This window comes from Camelus dromedarius, chromosome X, assembly GCF_036321535.1.
Source record: "Camelus dromedarius isolate mCamDro1 chromosome X, mCamDro1.pat, whole genome shotgun sequence".
NCBI lineage: Eukaryota > Metazoa > Chordata > Mammalia > Artiodactyla > Camelidae > Camelus > Camelus dromedarius.
The window spans coordinates 86,690,766-86,711,387 of record NC_087472.1 but is presented as its reverse complement, the minus strand read 5'-3'; the positions used below and the strand labels follow the sequence as shown (position 1 = coordinate 86,711,387).

Genomic DNA, 20,622 nt, shown 5'->3' with positions numbered 1-20,622 from the left:
TTGCAACTCTGCCTGTGGGCACCGTGTGACCCCATCTTCCTTTTATGTTTTAGTAGGCTCTTGTTTGATCCAGTTGCTGTAACAGCCTCAGGCACAATTGCTACTGATTGTTTTCAACAGACATCTTGGGGATGGGTGTTTTCCTTTGAGTCATTTTGATTAAGGACAACAGCTTGCAAATTAAGCTCTTCTAGGAAGCCTTTAGATGGGTTATAGTAACAGTGATCATGGATGGGACTCTTGAAGAGCTCCAGTCTCAGTCTGTTCCCTCCTGTGGCTTCAAGCTGAGAATTTTTTTTTACAAGTACCTTCGTTGCAAGGCTGCTAGTTTTCAAGGCTACTGCAGAGTTATGAAGGAGAGGAGGGGAGTTACAACAGAAAAGTTACAAGGCCACAGACTCTACTGTTCTTACCGAGGTTTGGCAGCTCTTCTTGAATCAACACTATTCAGATTGTTCCAAGCCTTTCTTTAGTTAACTAGGGTTCTGAAAAAGTTAATTTGGACAAATTCTTCCAGTGTTTTTGTTGCTTTTATACAGGAGAGATTATATGGTGGTTTTAAGCCATTTCCTGCCTTTCAGTTCCTGGTGGCTTGGTTTTATTATTTAAAATATGGGTTTTGTTGTAGGTTAGACTCTTGCTTCTCAAAGTGTGATCCTTGAGTAGGCAAAATCAACATTGCCTGGGGGCTTATTGGAAAACCAGAACCCTCCAATCCAGTTGAGTCAGAACCTGCATTTAACAACATCTCCAGAGTATTTGTTCTATAGTATTAGAGCAGTGCTGGTCTAAGTCAAGATTGCTCAATGTTTAATCCATAGACAGGCTTTCTCAAAAACATTTGGAGAGCTTATTTTAAATAGAACCCATGCCAGACTTTACTCAGTCAGAATTCATGCAAATAGAAATTTAGGAATCTGCATTTTGAACAAACTCTCCACATAATAATAATACACACTGAAGTGTGAGAACCACTGATTTAGAAACTACAGTAATTAAACAGGATCTTTTCCCATTTTAATGGCAGTTTATATTTCATTGTTACATTTAATATATTTTTTTAAAAGCATGTTTATTGTAATTAAGCAGGGACTTTTCAAACAGAAGTGTGTGGAATGCTATTTCATTTCAAAATGGTACATGTATAGTATATGAAAAATCCAATATATATTTTATTGGTTTAGTCTTTTTATTTGTGTGTCAAATTGTATTATTCTCGTGATTGGTTTTGAGCCAGAACAAATTATCTCCCAAATAAATTGCCCAGTGATTCACCATGGATTTATAGAAATATAAAGAAACATTATAAATGTTTTCTGCCTCATAATTATATGAAATTTAAATGAGAATTTAGTGCATGACTTAAAATTTAAATTACTCTCTATAGAGGAATTATTTCTACATTTGTTTAACTGTAACTTTACAATGATATAAGCAAATCTTAGTTTGATACACAGCTTACGTAGTTCATAGTTTACATTTTATTACAGTTAATTTTGTCTGTTTAAAACTTTTTAGTATTTAATAGTTATAAAATTCCTTACAACCCTTATAAGAAAGCATCAGAAATATCAAGTTAAAAGAAAAGGACAAAAACTGATGTTAGCATTCAGACATGGGGATATACAAACGCGTTGCATTTTACTTTGTGTGTGTATATTTGTGAATATGTGTGCTCTAAGACTAAAACATTTCATTAATTTTATTACTGATCTGTTTTTCATTGTAAAGCCAGTATTGTGAGATCTTAATATTATCGTTGCAGAGTAAAATAGATTTCTTTTAACAAACCAAGTTTGGATAAATCTGTGCTTAACAATATTATATAGATTTTGTACACTTCTGCAGGAGGAATTAGACATTCCTGACATAACTCTTCATGGCCTTTTTTACCTACTGCTATAGCATCATTTCCACACTATCCTCCACTATATTGTGGGCAACCTAAAACAGAGAGGATAACATACTCATGTTTGTACTTCCGGTACCTAGTCCCACACCTAACACATAATGGAGTCTCTGTAACTGTTTCTTGAATGAATGAGCATTATTATGTAGGAAGGACTGAATTTCTGTATGATTCCAAATAATGGCATAATTATTAATGAGTTAATTTAACTGGGTGTCCACATCTCATGTCTACTCCTAAAAGAAACATTTCTCTTTTCTGGAAATAGAAATTATTAAATGTGTATAGCTCTGACAATGTATTAAGATCAATGTGTAACTTCCTATTTTTTTCTGGAATATAATTTGCGTGGTCATTTATGCTCTAAAGTTCCTTGTCATGAGAATTCGTTGTTGCTTTTCTATATAAAAATATCATTTTTTACCTATTTCCATCAAAGATCTTTTCTTTGTAACATACATTTTAAATTGCCAAATGAGAAAACACAGAGTTTTTGAACTATAATTTATTCTGATTCTAATTATAGTTTATGAATGATGGAAAATAATTTAAAAGAAGAATGTTTTGTGGTCATCTGAATTTTGTTACAGTAAAATTCAAAATAATCTTTTTTTCCCATTTATTTTAGTGTCATTTTGGTGGAATCCTCAACACTTATCTCTTTGCCATCCCAGTTAACTGAAACTGGACAATTTGTTGACCACATGAACGATGGGTAAATGATTATATATTTTATACTCATAATTATCTGAGGAAAAATTCTGAGAAATTAGCATTCACATAAACTTGTTATATAATTAACAGTGATTTTCATCTATTGAAATATTTAATTTATATGTATAATTTATATTATTCACAACTTTATTCTCTATGTGTTACTAGGCTTATGTTCATGAAAATTGAATACATATGCACTTGATTAAATACAGTGGATTCTCATTATTCATGGTAGACATGTTCTCTAAAATTGCCACAAACATTTGATTAGTGAATACTGAACCATTACCTGAGAAGAAATATGTATGATTACATAGATTATAATAGTAAATCCTAAAAGCAACCCATCCTGGTAGATTCTACTTTCTTTATACAGAGAAAAAGAAGTTCAGAAGTGTTAAATCACTTGGCTGAGGCAGTCCCACTCACAGGTGCCAGACAAGGGTTTTAAACCCTGTCCTGGCCCCAGAGCTAGAGTATCTTATACTTCTGAACTGCCCCCTACTGTCTCCATCTTCTGCTCATCTCTGCAGGAAAACTGAAACAGAAAGGCCCAGTGTCACCTTGTTTAACCTCAGCTGGGAACTTATGTGACCAGCCACTGGAACTTTCCACCCCTCTGCACATGCCCACAAATAATTGTGAAAGCGCCATGGGTATTGATTTTGGGGTTACAAATCAATTTTCATAAGGAGGTGAATTTGCAAATACTGAGTTGGTGGATGATGAGGATTGACTATGTAAGCTTATTTGACCCATGTTATGAGGTCTGTATTTAGTTTAGAAAGGAACTTTGACTTCTGAATAGAGAAGCAGAATTTTTTAAAAGTTCAATTGCTTGATATGTCTCATCTGTTTTAAACTGTAGAATAGCTATTTAAAGTGAAATAGAATAAAACAAGGTTACAAAGGTTGAAGAAAGTCTGGCAGGAAGAAAATACCAAAGAAATGCTTGTATATGTTGACCATTACTACTGTGTTGTTAGTTTATTTTATGCCATTGTCTCTGTGTAATACTTGACAGCATCAGTATCATCCTTTTAGATGCAAAAACATTCCAAGAAGCAAGAGGTTGGCAATGCTGATACTATAGAAATTCCAATGTTAAAGACATCAGAACCATTAAAGTGGTTGTTCAGATCTTGCTAAGATTGAAATGAATGTAGTTTATTTTCCAAAAGTGTATTGTATTTAAGCCAGTTGTTTTAGAAGATTATAAGGATTGCATTTATTAGAAGATGTTTGATTTCTTCATAGGTTTTTCTGTGAGAACAATTGTTAAAGGAGAAGACGTTTTTGTCTGACTGAATTTGTTTCATTGAATGCTAATTTCATTCTTAACTAAGGCATTCAAAGTCTTCCTTTCACATTTTGCTTTAATGAACAATAAAGTGTGAATTAATACATTGTGCTATAAGGCACCATTATAGATACCATAGAAATAGAGTATCTTAGGCATTTCATCTTAATTTCTTTGTAGTATGAAATGCTAGTATTGCTTAAAAAAAAAAAAAACCTTCAGTAAACAGTTCACCTGTACTTTTTTTTTTTTTTCTCCAATCCCTTGCTTCTTGATCAAGAAGTTGCTTTGTGGTCCCAGATTCTGCCTGAATGGCTTTGAAAATTTTCTTCACATTATTTGAGAATAATTTATAGTATCCCATATTAAACGAGAGTTAGATCTCAAAGAAATGCTGTAGGTATCCGTGAGCACAAGTAACTCAAAGTTGGATCCTTTAATTGAGCAGCCCAATTGATTCTACTTTCATAATTTGGAATGCAATATAAAAATTCTGGATCCCAAATTTTAGCATGGTTTTTATTCATACACTATTCTGGAGTGGTTTTGATTATACTCAAAATTCTAGAATTATTGAAGCCGTAGACTCTCACATTGCAGGTAAAGATGCCTTTTTATGTTATGCATCTCAAATCAAAAACAAAATAGAATGAACAAGTATGAAAGCACTTATAATTTAATTTTGGGAATGAAGGAAACTTTGGAAATATACAAAATAACTCCCAGTGCAGCATGAAGCATCGCTTAAGAAGTATGTCTGCCACAGTCTCAGACTTTACTGATCATTATTTCTCATACGGTCTCTTCACATTGTATTCATAATACTGTACTTTCTTAGTTCTTCTCTCAAACCTTCCAGTGAGAAAAGAAACATAAAGATGCAGTGATATTGAGTGTTGGGTCAGGGGGAACATGATCCAGTATAGAGTGGTCATACTTTGGCAGATTAGCTCTCAAAGAATAACTCTGAGCCTTTAGTTTAAAGGAGTGAGGATTTACTCCATATACCTCTCCCAGATCAAAAGCAAGGGTGAGACTGACAAAGGCAAAAGCCACACAGTTCCTCAAGGAGAAGGGCTGATTCTTGGTTTGTCCTTTGAGCACTGATGTGGGTTGAATACTGAGCCCCAGATTCATATGTTGAGTTATGATAGGATAGCCTCAAGTTTGCCAAAAAGGCTGCCTTTCTGACAGTTCTGAACAGGTTTATTAGAAGCATGACTGTGGCTCCTTCTTCTAGGGTCTTGACTCCTTGTTGTGTGACACCTCTAGGCTCCAATGCATGTTGCAGGTGCATCTCTATTCACCTTCAAGGGGCATCCAAAGTGTCCAGAACTCCAGCAATCACATCCATGTTATAGGCAGCAGAAAGGAGGAAGCAAAAGGATAAGAGTGTGCCTTTTGTCTTTTAGGGAAGCTTCCCAGAAATACCACGTAGCATTTCTGCTTGTAGCCCACTCATCAAATCTTAATCAGATGAGTGAACCTAGCTTACAGGAAGACTGAAAAACCGCCCTTCTCCACATATACATTAAAATGACATGAGGATTTTGTCCAGGAGGAGGGCAGGGCCAGTGGTTACTGGGATAGGGAGCCGACAGTTTCCACCATGAGGGGACATGAAAGGGAGTTTTACCTCCAGATAGCACAGCGTTATCTCATATTCCATCAGTCTTGCTTCATCAGCATAATGAGGCCTTTTTATCTTTAAATATGTATGTCTTTATATACACACACACACACACATCTCTTAATAAAACAGTACTTAGCAGTGTGACACATCCTGTTTCTCTTAAAGATCTCCTTACTGTTTGTCTTAAACAGATTTCCAGACAAATAAAATTTAAGAACATGCTTTTTATTTTATTAAGAAACATGCATTTTTTCCTTTTTTAACTTTTTTTTATTTTTTAACTTTTTTTTATTTAGTTATAGTCATTATACAATGTTGTGTCAAATTCCAGTGTAGAGCACAATTTTTCAGTTATACATGAACATACATATATTCATTGTCACATTTTTTTTTTTCGCTGTGAGCTACCACAAGATCTTGTATATATTTCCCTGCATTTTAAATTGTGACTAGAATGGAAATCTGGTGCAGTACCTCTCTGATTAATTTTTGTATGTAAGACACTATATAATAAGCATTACATTGTCTGAGTAGAACCCTGGTCTAGTCTCTAGGTTTAATCATCAAGGTAATATAAGAGAACAAGAAAATGTTTTTAAAAATCTCCATAAGCTAACTGGATTTTTTTTTAAGCTTTTTACAAATATCCTTTTTTCATCTTTTTAGAGACATGATAATAGTGCACTTCCCCACTGATGTTGAAGTTAGACATGAACACATAACTTAATCGGCCAGTGGCATGTGAGACGTGCTCAATGTTTTTTGTTGGTTTGTTTTTTGTTCTATTTAATGGAGGTACTGGGGACTGAAGACCTCATGCATGCTAAGCATGCACTCTACCACTGAGCTATTACCCTCCCTTGCCAATGTTTTTTTTCCCAAGTGGCAGCTTTAAGACCCAGTGAGCAATTTTTCTTGTCCCCTTTCCCTACCACAGTTATTAGAGAAGCACATATAGAAATGGAGGCCTCCTTCACCAAGGATCTCTGAGTGTATCCTCTCCCCCTAGGATGGACATGTAGTGTAAGCAGGAAATAAACTATTGTGTTAATCCACTGAGCTGTGGGGTTGTTACTGTTGCCTGACCTCACATGTACTAATGGATACTCCTCTTCAGAGTCACTTCAGTTAGTATCTCCCAAATAATAAATTATCCCTTCTCAAATGAGTCATCAAGTGCTGAAATTATCTTTCAGGTGGCATAAAAAAGGATCGCCTATTAAAAACTTTCAAACGTCTCTATAAACTTGTCTTCTTAAGCAACAGATACATATAAAACAACACATTTGCAACCACATGGATGAGAAAACTTTATACTCATCACTCGTATTTTACTTTATGGGAACATGATCCACGTGCATAAGCAAGAGCAGTGAAGAAGTTTTTATTCTAATTAAGTCCCATGGATTGTCAGAAAGGATCAGGACAGGAGACTGATTTTAGCCACACTGTAAGATTGAGTGATGGCTCAGCCGTGTTCAGAAATGAGCACTTTGTAAATAATTTCGTACAGTGATATGATTTGCTATTTTTTTCCAGCAATAGCAAATTATTTATCATTGAATAAATTCTTAGTAAGTGGCACCTTAAGCATTGTTCTTAGTACTGGAGAAATGTTGGGATAAATAAGTCACAGATCTGGCCCTCAAGTTGCCCACCATCAAGCCGAGAAGAAACAAAAATCTACACAAATGGAAATAATTATACAGAGCAGAATGCATTCAGTTGTATATGTTACCCATATATATATATTCATATATATATCCATATATATATATATATATACACACACACACATATATATATTCATATATATATGTGTGTGTGTGTATATATGCGCTCTGTGAGCTAACTGGCAAGGAATATCACTATGCAGATATTATTGCGATCTTCATGGAAGAGAAGATGTTGAAGGGGAAAAATTAGGTCCTAATAACTTTTTTCTACGCATACCGCATGTTCTCCTTTATCATATACAAACTGGGATCTGAAGTATGAGTACTATCTTGATGGCAGAATCTAGAGCAAGGGGAGGACTTTCCTACAAGTATAGAAAGAACATAGGAAGAGGGAATTGAGGCAGCATCGGAGGAGTGGAGGACAGGCAGTTAAGGGGAAGTCTACGGCATATGCTTATAAATATGGACTATAGTGTCAGCATGGGAAAGTGTGAATTCAGGTTGAAAAGTTGTTGAAGTGTTTATCATTCTGCTTTGTACTTCTTTCTTGTAGAACTGCTTTGCATGGCCGACTGGATACTCTATGAACTTAGGGGTTTCATCATTCATACTTGTTCCCAGAATAGCTTGGCTCAGAATAGCCACCCAAATCAAATAAGGCCCTGGTGGAGATATATTTCTGAGTCTTGATTCTTGCTTAAAAAAACAAAAAAGCTGGGTTCTGGAGAGCCATGATTTTAAAATATTTCTTTCTACTACACTGAATAATTAGTAACAATTAGAATTAAGCAAGTCTCTAAGGAAAGCAGAGTGAATCAAAAGCCAGATATGTATACTAATAATCTGTCATGATCCTCTTGCTTTAGATTTAGGGTTTCATACCTGGTTTTAATGTCATCAGGCTCTTTGGCAGTCTGATTTGAAGCCTGTTCTACATCATAAAATAGTGTTTCATAAATACATAAAATAAGATGCAAGGATTACAGAATGTCTTAATCTACTTAGGCTGCCATAACAAAATATCATAGAATGGGTGGCTTAAACAACAGAAATTTATTTCTCACAGTTCTGGAGCCTGGGAAGTCCAAGATACCAGCAAGCTACGTTTCATTCTGAGGCCTCTTCTTTTGGCTTACAGGCAGCAGCCATCTCACTGTATGCTCACATGATCTTTTCTTTGTGAATGCAGAGAGAGGTTAAGATCACTGGTGTTTCTTTGTATAAGGACTCTAATTCTATCTAATCAGGGCCCCACCCTTATAACCTCATTTAAATTTAATTACCTTCCAATAAGCCCTGTCTCCAAACGCAGCTATTTGGAGAGTTAAGTCTTCAATATATGAGTTTAAGGGTGACAGTTCAGTCTATAGCATAGAGGAAATAAAAGTCTAGTAGATTATCAAAATATTTTAAAAATTGTAATATATTAAAATACTTCTTCATTAACACAGCACATAATAAAATCTACTGGTGGAGATAACTACTATACTTTGAAAGTAGTAGTGAAAGTAAATAATAGCTCAAGATATGTGCAAGAACTGAAATGTGCTATAAATGTATCTGTTGATTGGTGACCAAACCATAGTGTAGCTAATACTACTATGGTTTGGTAGGTGACCAAACCATAGTGTAGCTAATACTACTATGGTTTGGTTTAAATTGCTCTTAAAAGGTAGTGGAAATCAATATTGGAATTTTTCCCCATTTAAATTCAGAGATTCACTCTGTTCTTAGACCACAGGTTAGCACCCCTTGCTTTAGAGACTTCTCAACTGTTCATGGCCAAAGTAGTACAAAAAGCAGCAAACATTCCATTTTAACTGCCCTCCAGATGGCCAGGAGGCCCTTTTTTGACAAACTCCTGGACACATGGAGGATGGACTGAATCTAAAAATTGATCCTCTTATATTCCTTCCTATGATGTGTAAAAACTAGTGTTGAACCAGACAATTTGCTCTTTGGTTTGGATGCAGCCCTGAGTGCCAGCCCAGAAGTATGAAAGCTTATACTAAAGATCTTCCTTCCCTGTTGAAAAGGCTTGAGTAGGAGGAAGTCATTCTTGAGACTGACTTATTCATGCCCTGAATAGAACCAGTTCAGTGTCATTTTGATTACATTGACATTTCAAGAGCTGTGTGCTTCTATTACAGAGGAAAAAGGAATGTCCTCCCTTCACACCTTGTGAGTAGGTTCTACTCCCTGATTTTGGCCCATTACTAAGTTAGCAGAAAATATTCCATTGCATGATCTATGTTGTTTTGTATAATTTTCACCTCTTTTGATGCTGCTTCTTCCTTAAGACCAAGGCTTTAAAATGCTCCTTCTGCCATAGCTTCAGCCGTAATCAGTGAGCATCTAGGAAAATGATGGATTGAGGGAGTAACAAAAAAGTAAATGCGTTGTTGTCTGTTCAGTTTTTAGGACATGCAGGATACTGGTTTTGTAATTAAGTTGGGTTTAACACCAAATTTCTAGACTCAAGAATTTTGATCAGGTAAAATAGAATTGTCCTGACCCAGATTACTGTATTAAGTTATTTTCTGGTGAAAAAAATCTGAATTAATCATCATAATCATTAGCTTTGTGAGCAAGTCAATAAAATTCTTAGGTCTGCAGTTTTTTTTAAATCTATCTTTAGCATAAATTGTGCAGATAATTTTTCTGGGTTTGAGACTCTCTTTTGAGGATGAGGCAACTCTGATTTGTTCAGAAGGCACTTTCATTAGCTGTTCTCCAACAAAACAGGTAAAGAAAAGAAAAAGGAAATGAAGCCTAAATTGCTCTGCTGTTCTCTTCACTATGAAAAAAAAATTGACTAAAGGGCTAGTAATTGCAAGTATTGAGCCAAATGAGATGTGGAGATTATCTGAGGATTTTAATCAGCTCTTCTACCCAGAGCTCCATTATCAAAGAGATGGCATCAGAGTCGTATATTGAGAAATAAGCATTCTTTTTTGTTCTTTCCACCCTTTGTATAATCTCTCTTATAAATGCTGAAATATCCATCTACTATGTCTATTATAGCCTTCAAGTATCTATCCAATGCTTAAATTACATAAAATATTAGAAGTTCTTTTTAAAAGGGGGGGCTATTACTTGAAGTGCTAATCAGAGTTCCTGGAGTAGAAGTAAAGTAAAATAATGACAAGATGTGGTAAATAACCTTATTAAGAATGTAGTGTAAAGAAAAGATAGTGTTTGGAGGAAAGGAATGTATATGGTTGGAAGAGCATTACTTAGAAATAGTGTATTTTTACAGTATTATATTCAGACAGAGCAGCTGGCAAGGTGAGAAAATATGGGGTTTTTATATTCTCAGAAAAAATCAAACAATATCTTAGAGCCCAGATACTAATTGATAGCAAAATAATAATGAATACTAAGAGGAGCAACTTGGAGAAAATTGATGGGTCCTGGAAGATGTGGAACCTTTCAAGGGAGGCACTTGCTTCAGGCTGTGATCTGCTAATTAATTTTCAGAGCTGCAGCAAGAGATTAAACAGCTGCCCAAGTCTCATGCCTTTACACAAAAGAAGCCAGTATGGAAACATTAAGCTTAGAGAAAAGACTTTCTCAAGAAATCAAGTTCTAAAACCATTTTTGGAGAGACTACCTATGTTGTCCTCAGTTGAGACCACCTACTTTCGAGTCTCGGGATTTGGGGTTTTATTATTTTTGTTAGTATTGTCAAATGTTTACTTCTTTACAGTATTTGAAAGTAAAAATGAATTGTGTTTACCACATTTTTTAAAAAGCAATGGTGAAAATATGGATGAGTGTTAGTTTCCTTTTTCTTATTTTTAAAATTTCTAAAATGATATAAACATAAAAATGGTATCTGAAATACATCTGTGGTCTTTGCATATCATAGTGTAGATAGCCATAATTTTTAGTAATCTATAAGATTGAATTAAGATAGAGTATTGTTTTTGGGTTTTGTTTGTATTGTTGATGTTGTTTTTCTGTCTACTTACGACAGTGGTGCTGTGAGTAGCGGTGAATGTGACGTTGCTGAAGGCTCTTTCCATGCCCCAAATGCCTTAAAAACCTGTGAGTGCCTCATATAAAAGCTTTTATTTGTTTTCATGTCTTATTCTTATGTATAGAGCATCATATGAAATGAAATATTCAATAGTTAGTAGTGATGACCAGAGACAGAACAGCAGGCTCTGGGGATTGCTGGCCCATTGGCAGGCTGAGGTGTTAGTCCTCAGCCCTTTCTGTTCATGACCCTTTGGAAAACTCTGTCCACATCTTGCCTTTCACTGCTAAATCTTAGCTTCCTCACCTACACAGTGAATGTATTTCAATAAATGACCTTTATGTTTCTTTCGGCTTATTCTGAACTGGTTCAACCTATTTAGGTGATAGGTATCACCATGTTTAAAATTTTAAGGAGAACACAGATTTACGTTGTTTTTTGAAATAACTCTAGATTTAGAAAATATGGATAGAATGGTGGATAGGAAAGTAGATATAGAGATGTTCTGGTTATCTCTAGCTACAGGAAAAACACCCCAAGTGTAGTGGCATTAAACAAAATGTATTATAATTATTATCTCTCACACTGAGTGGCTGACTGGCCTCAGCTCAGTGACTCTTGTTCAGTGTCTTTCATGCAGTGCAGTCAGACTGAGGGTGGGGCTCTTGGCCTGGACACTTACCTGGGGCCTCTCTAGATGGCCTAGGCTTCTTCACAGGAAGGCAACGTGGTTCTAAAAGTAAGTGAACTAAGAAAGAGAGATGATTAGAAAGAAGTTGTGTTACATTTTCTGCTCTAGGGTCAGAAGTCACACTGCTTGATTTTGCTCCATTCCAACATATATTCCTTGGGATAAAATCACTAAGACTGGCCCACTGTATCCCCACATTCAAGGCAGTCTTGAGGAATTTGTGAATGTATTTAAAAAACCAACAGAGAGAAAGAAAGATAGATAGATAGATATACACAGTCTTTTATTTCCAGTTTAAGTTGTCTGTTACATCTGTGATTTGAATAGTCACTTAGTTTACAAACAAAGTTGAAGATTCTAGGATGACCTCTTTGCTATATATATGTATATAATATATATCCAGGCTCATTTTAAGCACTAGTGAAGTTCCTTTTGTTTATTAAAGAATCTTTTATAAAGGGTCATAATTATGCATTTTTATTATATCAGGCTTGGGCGGGGTCACCCATACTTTCATTAACAAATAAATGCATCATCTTGTAATTGTTTGTGCTAGTGCTTTGAGCACTTTTTAAATTCATCCCCAAACTTTAATCACTGAATGAAACAGCTGCTTTGTTTGAACAGCACTTAATGAAATGATATGTCAACAAGCCCTCATTTATGTTTTGACAGCGATTAAGTCCCATTTCATCAAAGAGTTCTTCTGCTCTACACACACTCTTCACCTGGGACCGAAAGGGACTTCCAACCTGGAGCTCTTCTTTCTTCCCTTTGACATGCACACGCGCTACTGTGTCATCATCCTCAGCAACAAGAAGGTGAGCACAGAGCTGTGTTGTCTGCTTTCATCACAGGCTGACACTTTAATGGAATAACCAGTACAGGCAACTTGAAGGCAGCTGAAGACTCTAGAAATGTAGATGGCAGTTTCACTCCTCTAGTTGCTAAACAAAGAGCTTATCCTCAAGAATAAGCAGAGTTACACTGGTTGCAGGTAAATTTTAGAATGGCTGGGTAAGGAAGTCCCATGGGAGCAGAGTGGGCGTGTGCCTACCCAACTGTGCCCCGTCTGTATTAGTTATCTCTGGTTGTGTAACAAGTTACCAAACACTGTCAGGCTTAAAACAGCACATTTTTATTAAGTCACATTTTCCATGGATCAGAGATCCCGACATGACCTAGACCAGTCCTCTGTCTAAGGTCTGTCTAGTCTTCAGTCAAGGGATTGGCCCATGCTGGGCTCTCCTTGGAAGTCACTGCTTCTAAATTCTCTTAGGTTGTTAGGAGAATTAATTTCCTGGCTCTGGGATCCATGCATCTTGCTTCTTTAAAACCAGCAAAGAAGAGAGACAGAGAGAGGAAGAAAGGGAGAAAGGGAGATGGGAGAGGGGGAAGAGAGAGAGAGAGAAACAAAGAAGAGAGTCTACAGAGGAAAAGTTTTTTGGTATAAGCCTTTTCCAGAAAGATACTGCCATGTGTTGACCTGAGGAGGGAATTTATTACCCAGGAGATCGCCTCAAATATGTAAGTTTTATATCAGTTATGTACTATATTGAATGCATATGCAGTGAAATAATGGTAATTGGAAAGAGGTATTTTATTGACTTGTTGTCTATAGGATCATTTACACATGAGAAATAGTCTAGCCTGTTAACTATGTAAAGAATAGTTTAATTTTACACTGAATTACCACTTAAGAGGGAAAAATACGCTATTTTATAGTGATTCTACATTTGTTTTTCATTTCTTTTATAAAAAGAATGTCAGATTTCACTGAATCCCTCTATATAAAAATTTGTAAAAAAAAAAAAAAAAACTTTAGTATGACCAATACTTTAGTAAAATGTTTCACAATCCCTTTTTTATATCAATTTATATTATAGCCCTAGAAAATACTAGGGTTAATTCTCAGTAGCATAAAAAAGAGGATGACTTTATTCTCTGAATTAGACTATTTGACTATTAATATTTACTTCCATAAATTTTATCTAAATTTATCAAAATATAATTGCCCTTAACCTAGCATCTCAGTTTATTAAAACACGCCTTTTGATTACATATATTTTGTTCTTGTCAGAGAAAATATTAGGAAAAGCAATAATCGTTAAATTATATTGCTATCAATTGAGAAATAATGCCCCTAATCAAAAGTATTGCATTGAATTACAATTACTTAAGTTGGGAAATACATCTATTAATTTATGCATTCAATTTTATTGCTAATTATATTGAAAAATGCAATTACATGCTTAAATAGATAATCAAACATCCAAGTCCACCTAGTTAGTGCCTGTTCTTATTAAATCTGTGATAACTGTCTTGCCATTAAAAACCACCTGTTGAAACCTATAAAGTAATTAAGCCTCAGTTTGATAACTTTCCATGTGTACAGCAGAAACATTTCTACTAAAACTGCTATCAGGGGTATGTGATTTGTTTCATTTTGGCTGTTCCATTTGAACTTTCAAATAAAGAATGAAATGATTTATGTAATAGCTGTTTGAAAGTAGAAACGGTTTAACAAAACTTCCATCAGTGTTCATAGAAATTCTTGGATTAGGGAAAAACCTATAAAAGCCCTGAAAATTCATGGTATCAAATGCTAGAGATCCAAAGAGATTTCTGCTCATGTGTGGACGGGATAGATTGAATGGAGGAACCTGGAACAGAATCATGCCCCAGTTTTAAAGGAAATGCACTTTCTGGGAAGAGGGGTTGACAGACCCCCCACCCACAGCACACCAACACTGCACATGCAAAGCCGTGTATTGACATAATCCCTGTCTTCATGGTGGTGCCCATGTAAACATCCCCTCTGAATAGTCCTGGATTCCCACTTGGCATTTCTAAGATTGTCCCTATGAGAGAAGCAGGGGCGTCAGGCAGGGGTCTTTGACATGGGGCCTCGGTTAAGAGTGGGTTCCATTTGTAGCTGTTTGCTGTGGCCTGAGCAGCCTTCTTCCACCAACACGTGAGCCTTTTTATTGAACCAAACCAGACGACTTCTCTCCCCTGTAGATTTATCTTCCAGTCCTTCATTGTCCTTTTCTGTCTATGAAATTTGGTCAAAACAAATAGAAACCAAAGGCGAGTTATTGCTGCCTTGAGGAAGTAGGAGCCGGCATCCCTGAGCACCTTAAGCAATGCAGATTGGTCCAGGCCCACACCAGGGCCCCATACACCAAAGAGAGTGTCAAGTGTCAGCCTTGCCAAGTCAAATCAAAAGCTGAGAGTTCAAGGGTGCCCCGTCCCAGGTTGAAGACCCTGCAAGGCCTTCTTGTTGATACATAGTTTACCACAATTTAGTCTAAGGCTGTGCCATACCAGTGGTTGAATATATTGCATGTCACTCTGGCCATCTCCCTGAGATTTGCATAAGTAAGTGGAACCTCTCACTTGACTTTTTGCAATGTTACTCATTTCATTCTTCTTTCTGTCTCTGCTGATGCAGAGATTAAGCTGGCAGTCTCTCATATATATTTGTAATTATTCTATAATCAGTATGCAGCTTTTTCCATCATAATTAATGTACAGACTTTAATAATATGGATTTTTGCTTAATTTTACTGAATGTAAAGGTAAAAACATTATATTATGCTAAAACCTTTATGTAGTTTTACATTTAGGCATATGAGCTTCAGTTTAATCAAAGTTATTTTTATAGCTAGAGGGACAGAGTATTATTTGTAAGTGGTTTCCTTTATTTTCTGTGACTTTTAAATGCCAGCCACATTTCACTCATCCTTTGATTTTTCATTCAGTTTGTTACAACCACTTTTTTTTTCCCTTTGGGGTAACTACACTCCTCTCCACAGGCCATACCCCTGAGTTGTTCCTGATGAAACACAGAGAAGATGAAATCTCATCCGTAAACACTTTGAAACATTTATTAACCTCAGGATGTCTATTGGCAATATGGGGGCAGGTTAGGTGAACTTTAAAGTCTATCCGTGCAGTAAATGTACACAGAGTTACACATAGCTTGTGCCCCTTCACACTGCAAGGCCTTCCCCTCTTCACCCACCCTCCTTTCCCCTATTATTGTGAAACCGTCATCCTACAATAAGCACTGCAGCCTTTTTCAAAAAAAACACGAGACTAAAATCTGAAAAAGAGAATTTTGTACCCAGTGGTAGTTATTTATTCTTGAGGGTCTTCTCTGGATTCTTTATTGATGCAACCAGCCAGTCTGTAAAGATTCCGCATACCTCTGGGGTACCAATATGTCAGCTCCACGGGACTCCATTGTAAATGACATGGAGAACATGAGAAAACAGTAATTCCTATTTTCCCAAATCCATGTTAATTTCATGTACCCTCTCATCCTTTTGTTTTTATTGAGATATAATTGACAGGTAACATTGTTTAAGTTTGAGGTGTACAGTGTTGGTTTGATACATTTATGTGTTGCAATATGATTACCACCATACATTTATCACAATCACACAATCCTCATTTCTTTTTTTGTGTTGAGAACAGTTAAGATCTTGACTCTTAGCAACTTTGCAGTTTATAATAGAATATTGTTGACTATAATCACTATGCTGTGCATTAGATCTCCAGAATTTATTTATCTACTAATTGCAGATTTGGAACCCTCTCATTCTTGAAGGAAACTACAGAATATGGAGAATGGCTTATTGCAAGTTTTAAAATTTGAAGCAGTCAAGATGTATTCTCAGTAATTTCATTTTATTATTCTGTTCACTCCTCCCAACACGGTTTAATTCCACCTGTATGAAACCAGTTTTCTAGGCATGGAGAGAGTGAACACGCAGAAAGGGCAGGAACACTGAACTCAAGGGAGTCACATTCCAGTGGAGAAGACAGACTTGCAGAAGGCTGGCCCAGCTCACACAGAAAGTTGGTGTTCATTTGAAGTAGGCGTTCCCTCCAGGTGGTAGAAAAATGCTTGCTGAGCATATAGCACACTCATAAGAGTTAGAAAAATGCATTCCTTCTTTCAGTGGGTGTAGCCATGTGCTGGGACAACTGTGCCCTCAATAAGATGCCCCTTGCAAGACATACTTTTTTCTTGTGCACACAGTGTACTGGAACATGTCCACTTATTTCTATAACACAGTCAGACAGAGTGTGACCATTTCTAGACTAGAGGGAAGAATGCATAGCAGAGGCAGGGATAATTGATAAATAGAGGAGTTTGGTTAAGAAGGATGAGTAGAAATTTGCAAGTCAGCAGAATCTGGGCAGAGAAGTATGCTCAGGAGAAGATTCTAAGAACACTAGGCGAAAGAGCTAAGCTTGAAATTTCATGGGTACTTGAACTGCAAATTCTGAGAATGGAATGTTGAAAGTGACAGAAAATGGATTGGATGGATAAGTCAGACTGATAATGAGGAGTACAGTGAATTTTAAGTTGAATAGCAATTTATTGTTATTATTATTGAAAGCAGGAACCCAATAGAAGGTATTGAGCCCTAGGCATAATCTGATTTCATTTTTGTTTTAGAAAGTATCTCTGGGGCCAAAACAGAGAGTAGATTAAGAATTGGAGGCAGAAACTGGAGACTGAGAGAATGGCTAGGAGACTCTTGCGGTCTATTATGCTACTCCACACACCTCCATTCTACCTTGCCTTCTTTTTTCACTTACTAGCAGTAAAACAGAGAAGCATGTTAGAAACTGGTGAAAGAGGAGGTGGCGATGTTGGATTTGGGGGAAAAAAGAAGGGAACAAGAGAGAACTGTAAAGATGAAAATTGACATAAAGATCAAACTTAATGGCAGTTTGAGTCATCTTCACAAGTGAAGGGAAAGCAAATTTTCATTTACTTGCAGAGCAAATGCGGGGCAAAAAATTTGAATAGAAACTTCTGAAAAATACAGTGATAAAGGCAAAAAGAGATTATTAATCTTGTCACAATAGCTTCTAGAGTCTAGGCCCAGCTTCTTGTTTATTTGAGAGTTGTTTTCCTACAATATACTGTTTGTTTTCTATTAAACAATCAATTTGTATTTTATGCCATTTAAATATATGTTGCCTTCTCAAAATATGTGTGGAATAGTCTCTCAGGCATGCAATTAAGATTGTGTTAAAATGGTATTTAAAAAATTGAACTTTTTAATGCAGGCATATAATCTTTTTATATGCCTTCATCTCACCCTTACTCAATCTCTTAGCTCAATCTTTCTATGAAAAATAGTACTTTAAAAGAACAGCAATTATTCTTACTGGTCAGTTTCATGTTGTAATTATTACAACATGAAGTAGATAGTCACCTACAGTGATTAATGATCTCTTTCTAGTGTATGGAAATTACTGTTTTAGAATTTTAGCTTAGGTCTCATGTTTAGCCATAAAAATAATATTTCAGCCAATTCAAATAAGCAAATTACAAAACCTAGCAAGATCTAGGTCCAATATAAGAGAGTAAGTAGAACTTAAGACCTATGAATCAGCATGGCAATTTGATTTCCGTCAAAAAAAATTTTTTTTTAGAGATTGGGTTTATTTGTATCTGGAGGGCATCCATGATTTGGCCAAGGTTACTCAGCTAATTAGTAGCAGAGCTGGGATTAAAACTTTCCTACCAATTCTGTGTTTGTGTCCTTCCTTTCTGGTTAATTTAATGGCTGGTCTTGTAAAACTGCATGAACTGTGTTGTTTGAGGCCTACATTTAACTTGATATACAGGAAGAACAAAATGTCTTTTGTGAGGTGTTCTTAACATTGTCAGTGAGCTTTGGCATCTTTCTGGAAAATATATCAATCCAAGTAAACATGCCAACTGGAAAATATGAAATTAAGAGCAGAAAGGAAATTTAATAGGCAACTACTAGAACAGCTCACATTGACAAGTGTCTGTTACGTGTCAGATAATTTTATTTCCCTTGTTACTGCCTCTAGACTTGGAATGTGAAGAGCATCTCTACTTTAAAAGTGTTCTTTATTGAGTTTGTATTCCTTTCCTGGTCTGATTTTATTTCAAGAAAAGTAGAGGGAAATAATTATATGATACTACAAATGACTTTCCTGAATAATTTGCTGAAACAGGCATTATTTTCGATTTTATTAAGTTTCTTTTTAATAAAAAAGAACTTTGTGAACAAGTTAGACAAAATACCTTTTTGAGAAATGCTAATGTATTGTCTGTGTAAGATGTGAAATTAAACGGAATTAAATAGAGTCTTAGTTACTGATATTTCAGTTGGCTAATCAATGGCTAAGAAGCTGTTTATAATTTATTTAAGGAAAATATTCTGGCAAATAGTTTGTTCCTTTTGTATTAAATCCAGTGAGTCGGTATTCATTTTCATGGAGTGGACAAGCTCTGGTTTCATTCACACATACATTAAAAATATATATATAATTATTGTAACTCTATACTCACCACATCTGATTTCTCATAGAGACTACGTCAACACAGATCATCAATAAACAATCTATAGTAGGAATAGAAAAATGTTTTATTTGAGCCAAACTGAGGACTATAGCCTGGGACACAGATTCAAGAAGCACTTGAATTGTGTTGCCCAGACTACAAAATGGGAGAGGCTTATATAGGCAAAAATTTAAAAGTTACATAAGTAGTCAACAATTAGGATTGGAGCTGGTAAGAAGTAAGGGTACTTGTAAAGGAGGGATTGGTTGGGGCCTGAAATGGTTGCACAGTTACAAAGGGAGACCTTGAGTCCACAAGTTTGCAGCTGGCAGCTGCCAGCAGTTACTGTTTTGAGAATGGCTGGTGATGTCCTTGAGTCTGATATAGTCTAGAATATTCAAGTTCTCAGTGATGGAGGAATATGTCTGCAACTATATCCACAGTGGCCACCCACCTCCATTTTGAATGCCTGAACCACCGTTACTCCATTTTGATTTTTAAATACATTCTTTTCTTTTAACACGTTGATCGCTATGTCACCCAAATCTGGGTGACAGTTGTGTTTCCTTAGGGGCATCCAATCCACAGTGGAAGATCAGTATCCTAATGGTTAAGGCAGATGTAAAATTCATGTTTTGTCAGGCCATAGACAAGCTATTCTAGTTAGCATAAAGGTCAAGCCTAGTCATATATGAGCCAGAGTGACTTCTGCATACTTGAATATGTGAGAATTTCTTCCATCAACTATATTTTGGGTAGCACTGATTTTGAGATAAAAATAAGTAGGATAAAAAGTTAAAATAAGAGTAAAATATTAATATATTGTTTTCTCCAGTCTCTGTTGAACTAATGCATTTATATTCTACTTCAAGTAGCGCTGAAAATTTTGCCATTAGTATTGATAACTCAGTTGTATGTAGTAAAACACACACACATACACAAAACACATTTCAGATTACTAGCTTGGATTTATGTTTGCAAAGAACATGGCTGCTTAGGAAAAATTACTTTATGAAAATTGTATATAACATACTATTTATTACCCAGAGTGCACAGATTTAAATGCTAAACAACTTAAAATATTCAAAGTTTTCCATATTCCTTTTTTTCAGCATGAAATGAAGATAATTGTGGATTGTAATTAATAAAATTGTACATGACATACTTTCATATGAAAGTAGATGACAAAATTTTCTTATAAACAAATCTCAGCAGAGGAGGGATAATGAAGCAATAAATAAATTGTCCTCACAATCAGAAATTGTTCGCTTATATTGTTTCTAGATTATTTTTCAATTTTTGCCATTTCACTTATCTAAAATATTTATAATATTTTGACATATTTTCATTATGTAATCAGTTCACT

General features: G+C 35.6%; 1 protein-coding gene across 1 annotated transcript in view; it reads left to right on the top strand.

Moving 5' to 3' along the window:
* The window catches only part of CFAP47 (cilia and flagella associated protein 47), a 419,927-nt gene that overhangs the window by 217,014 nt on the left and 182,291 nt on the right, over positions 1–20,622 (top strand). The window contains exons 40-42 of the mRNA XM_064483196.1: positions 2,538–2,624; positions 11,218–11,288; positions 12,587–12,732. Coding sequence (XP_064339266.1) covers positions 2,538–2,624; positions 11,218–11,288; positions 12,587–12,732 — 304 coding nt within the window. The remainder of the gene's footprint in view (positions 1–2,537; positions 2,625–11,217; positions 11,289–12,586; positions 12,733–20,622) is intronic.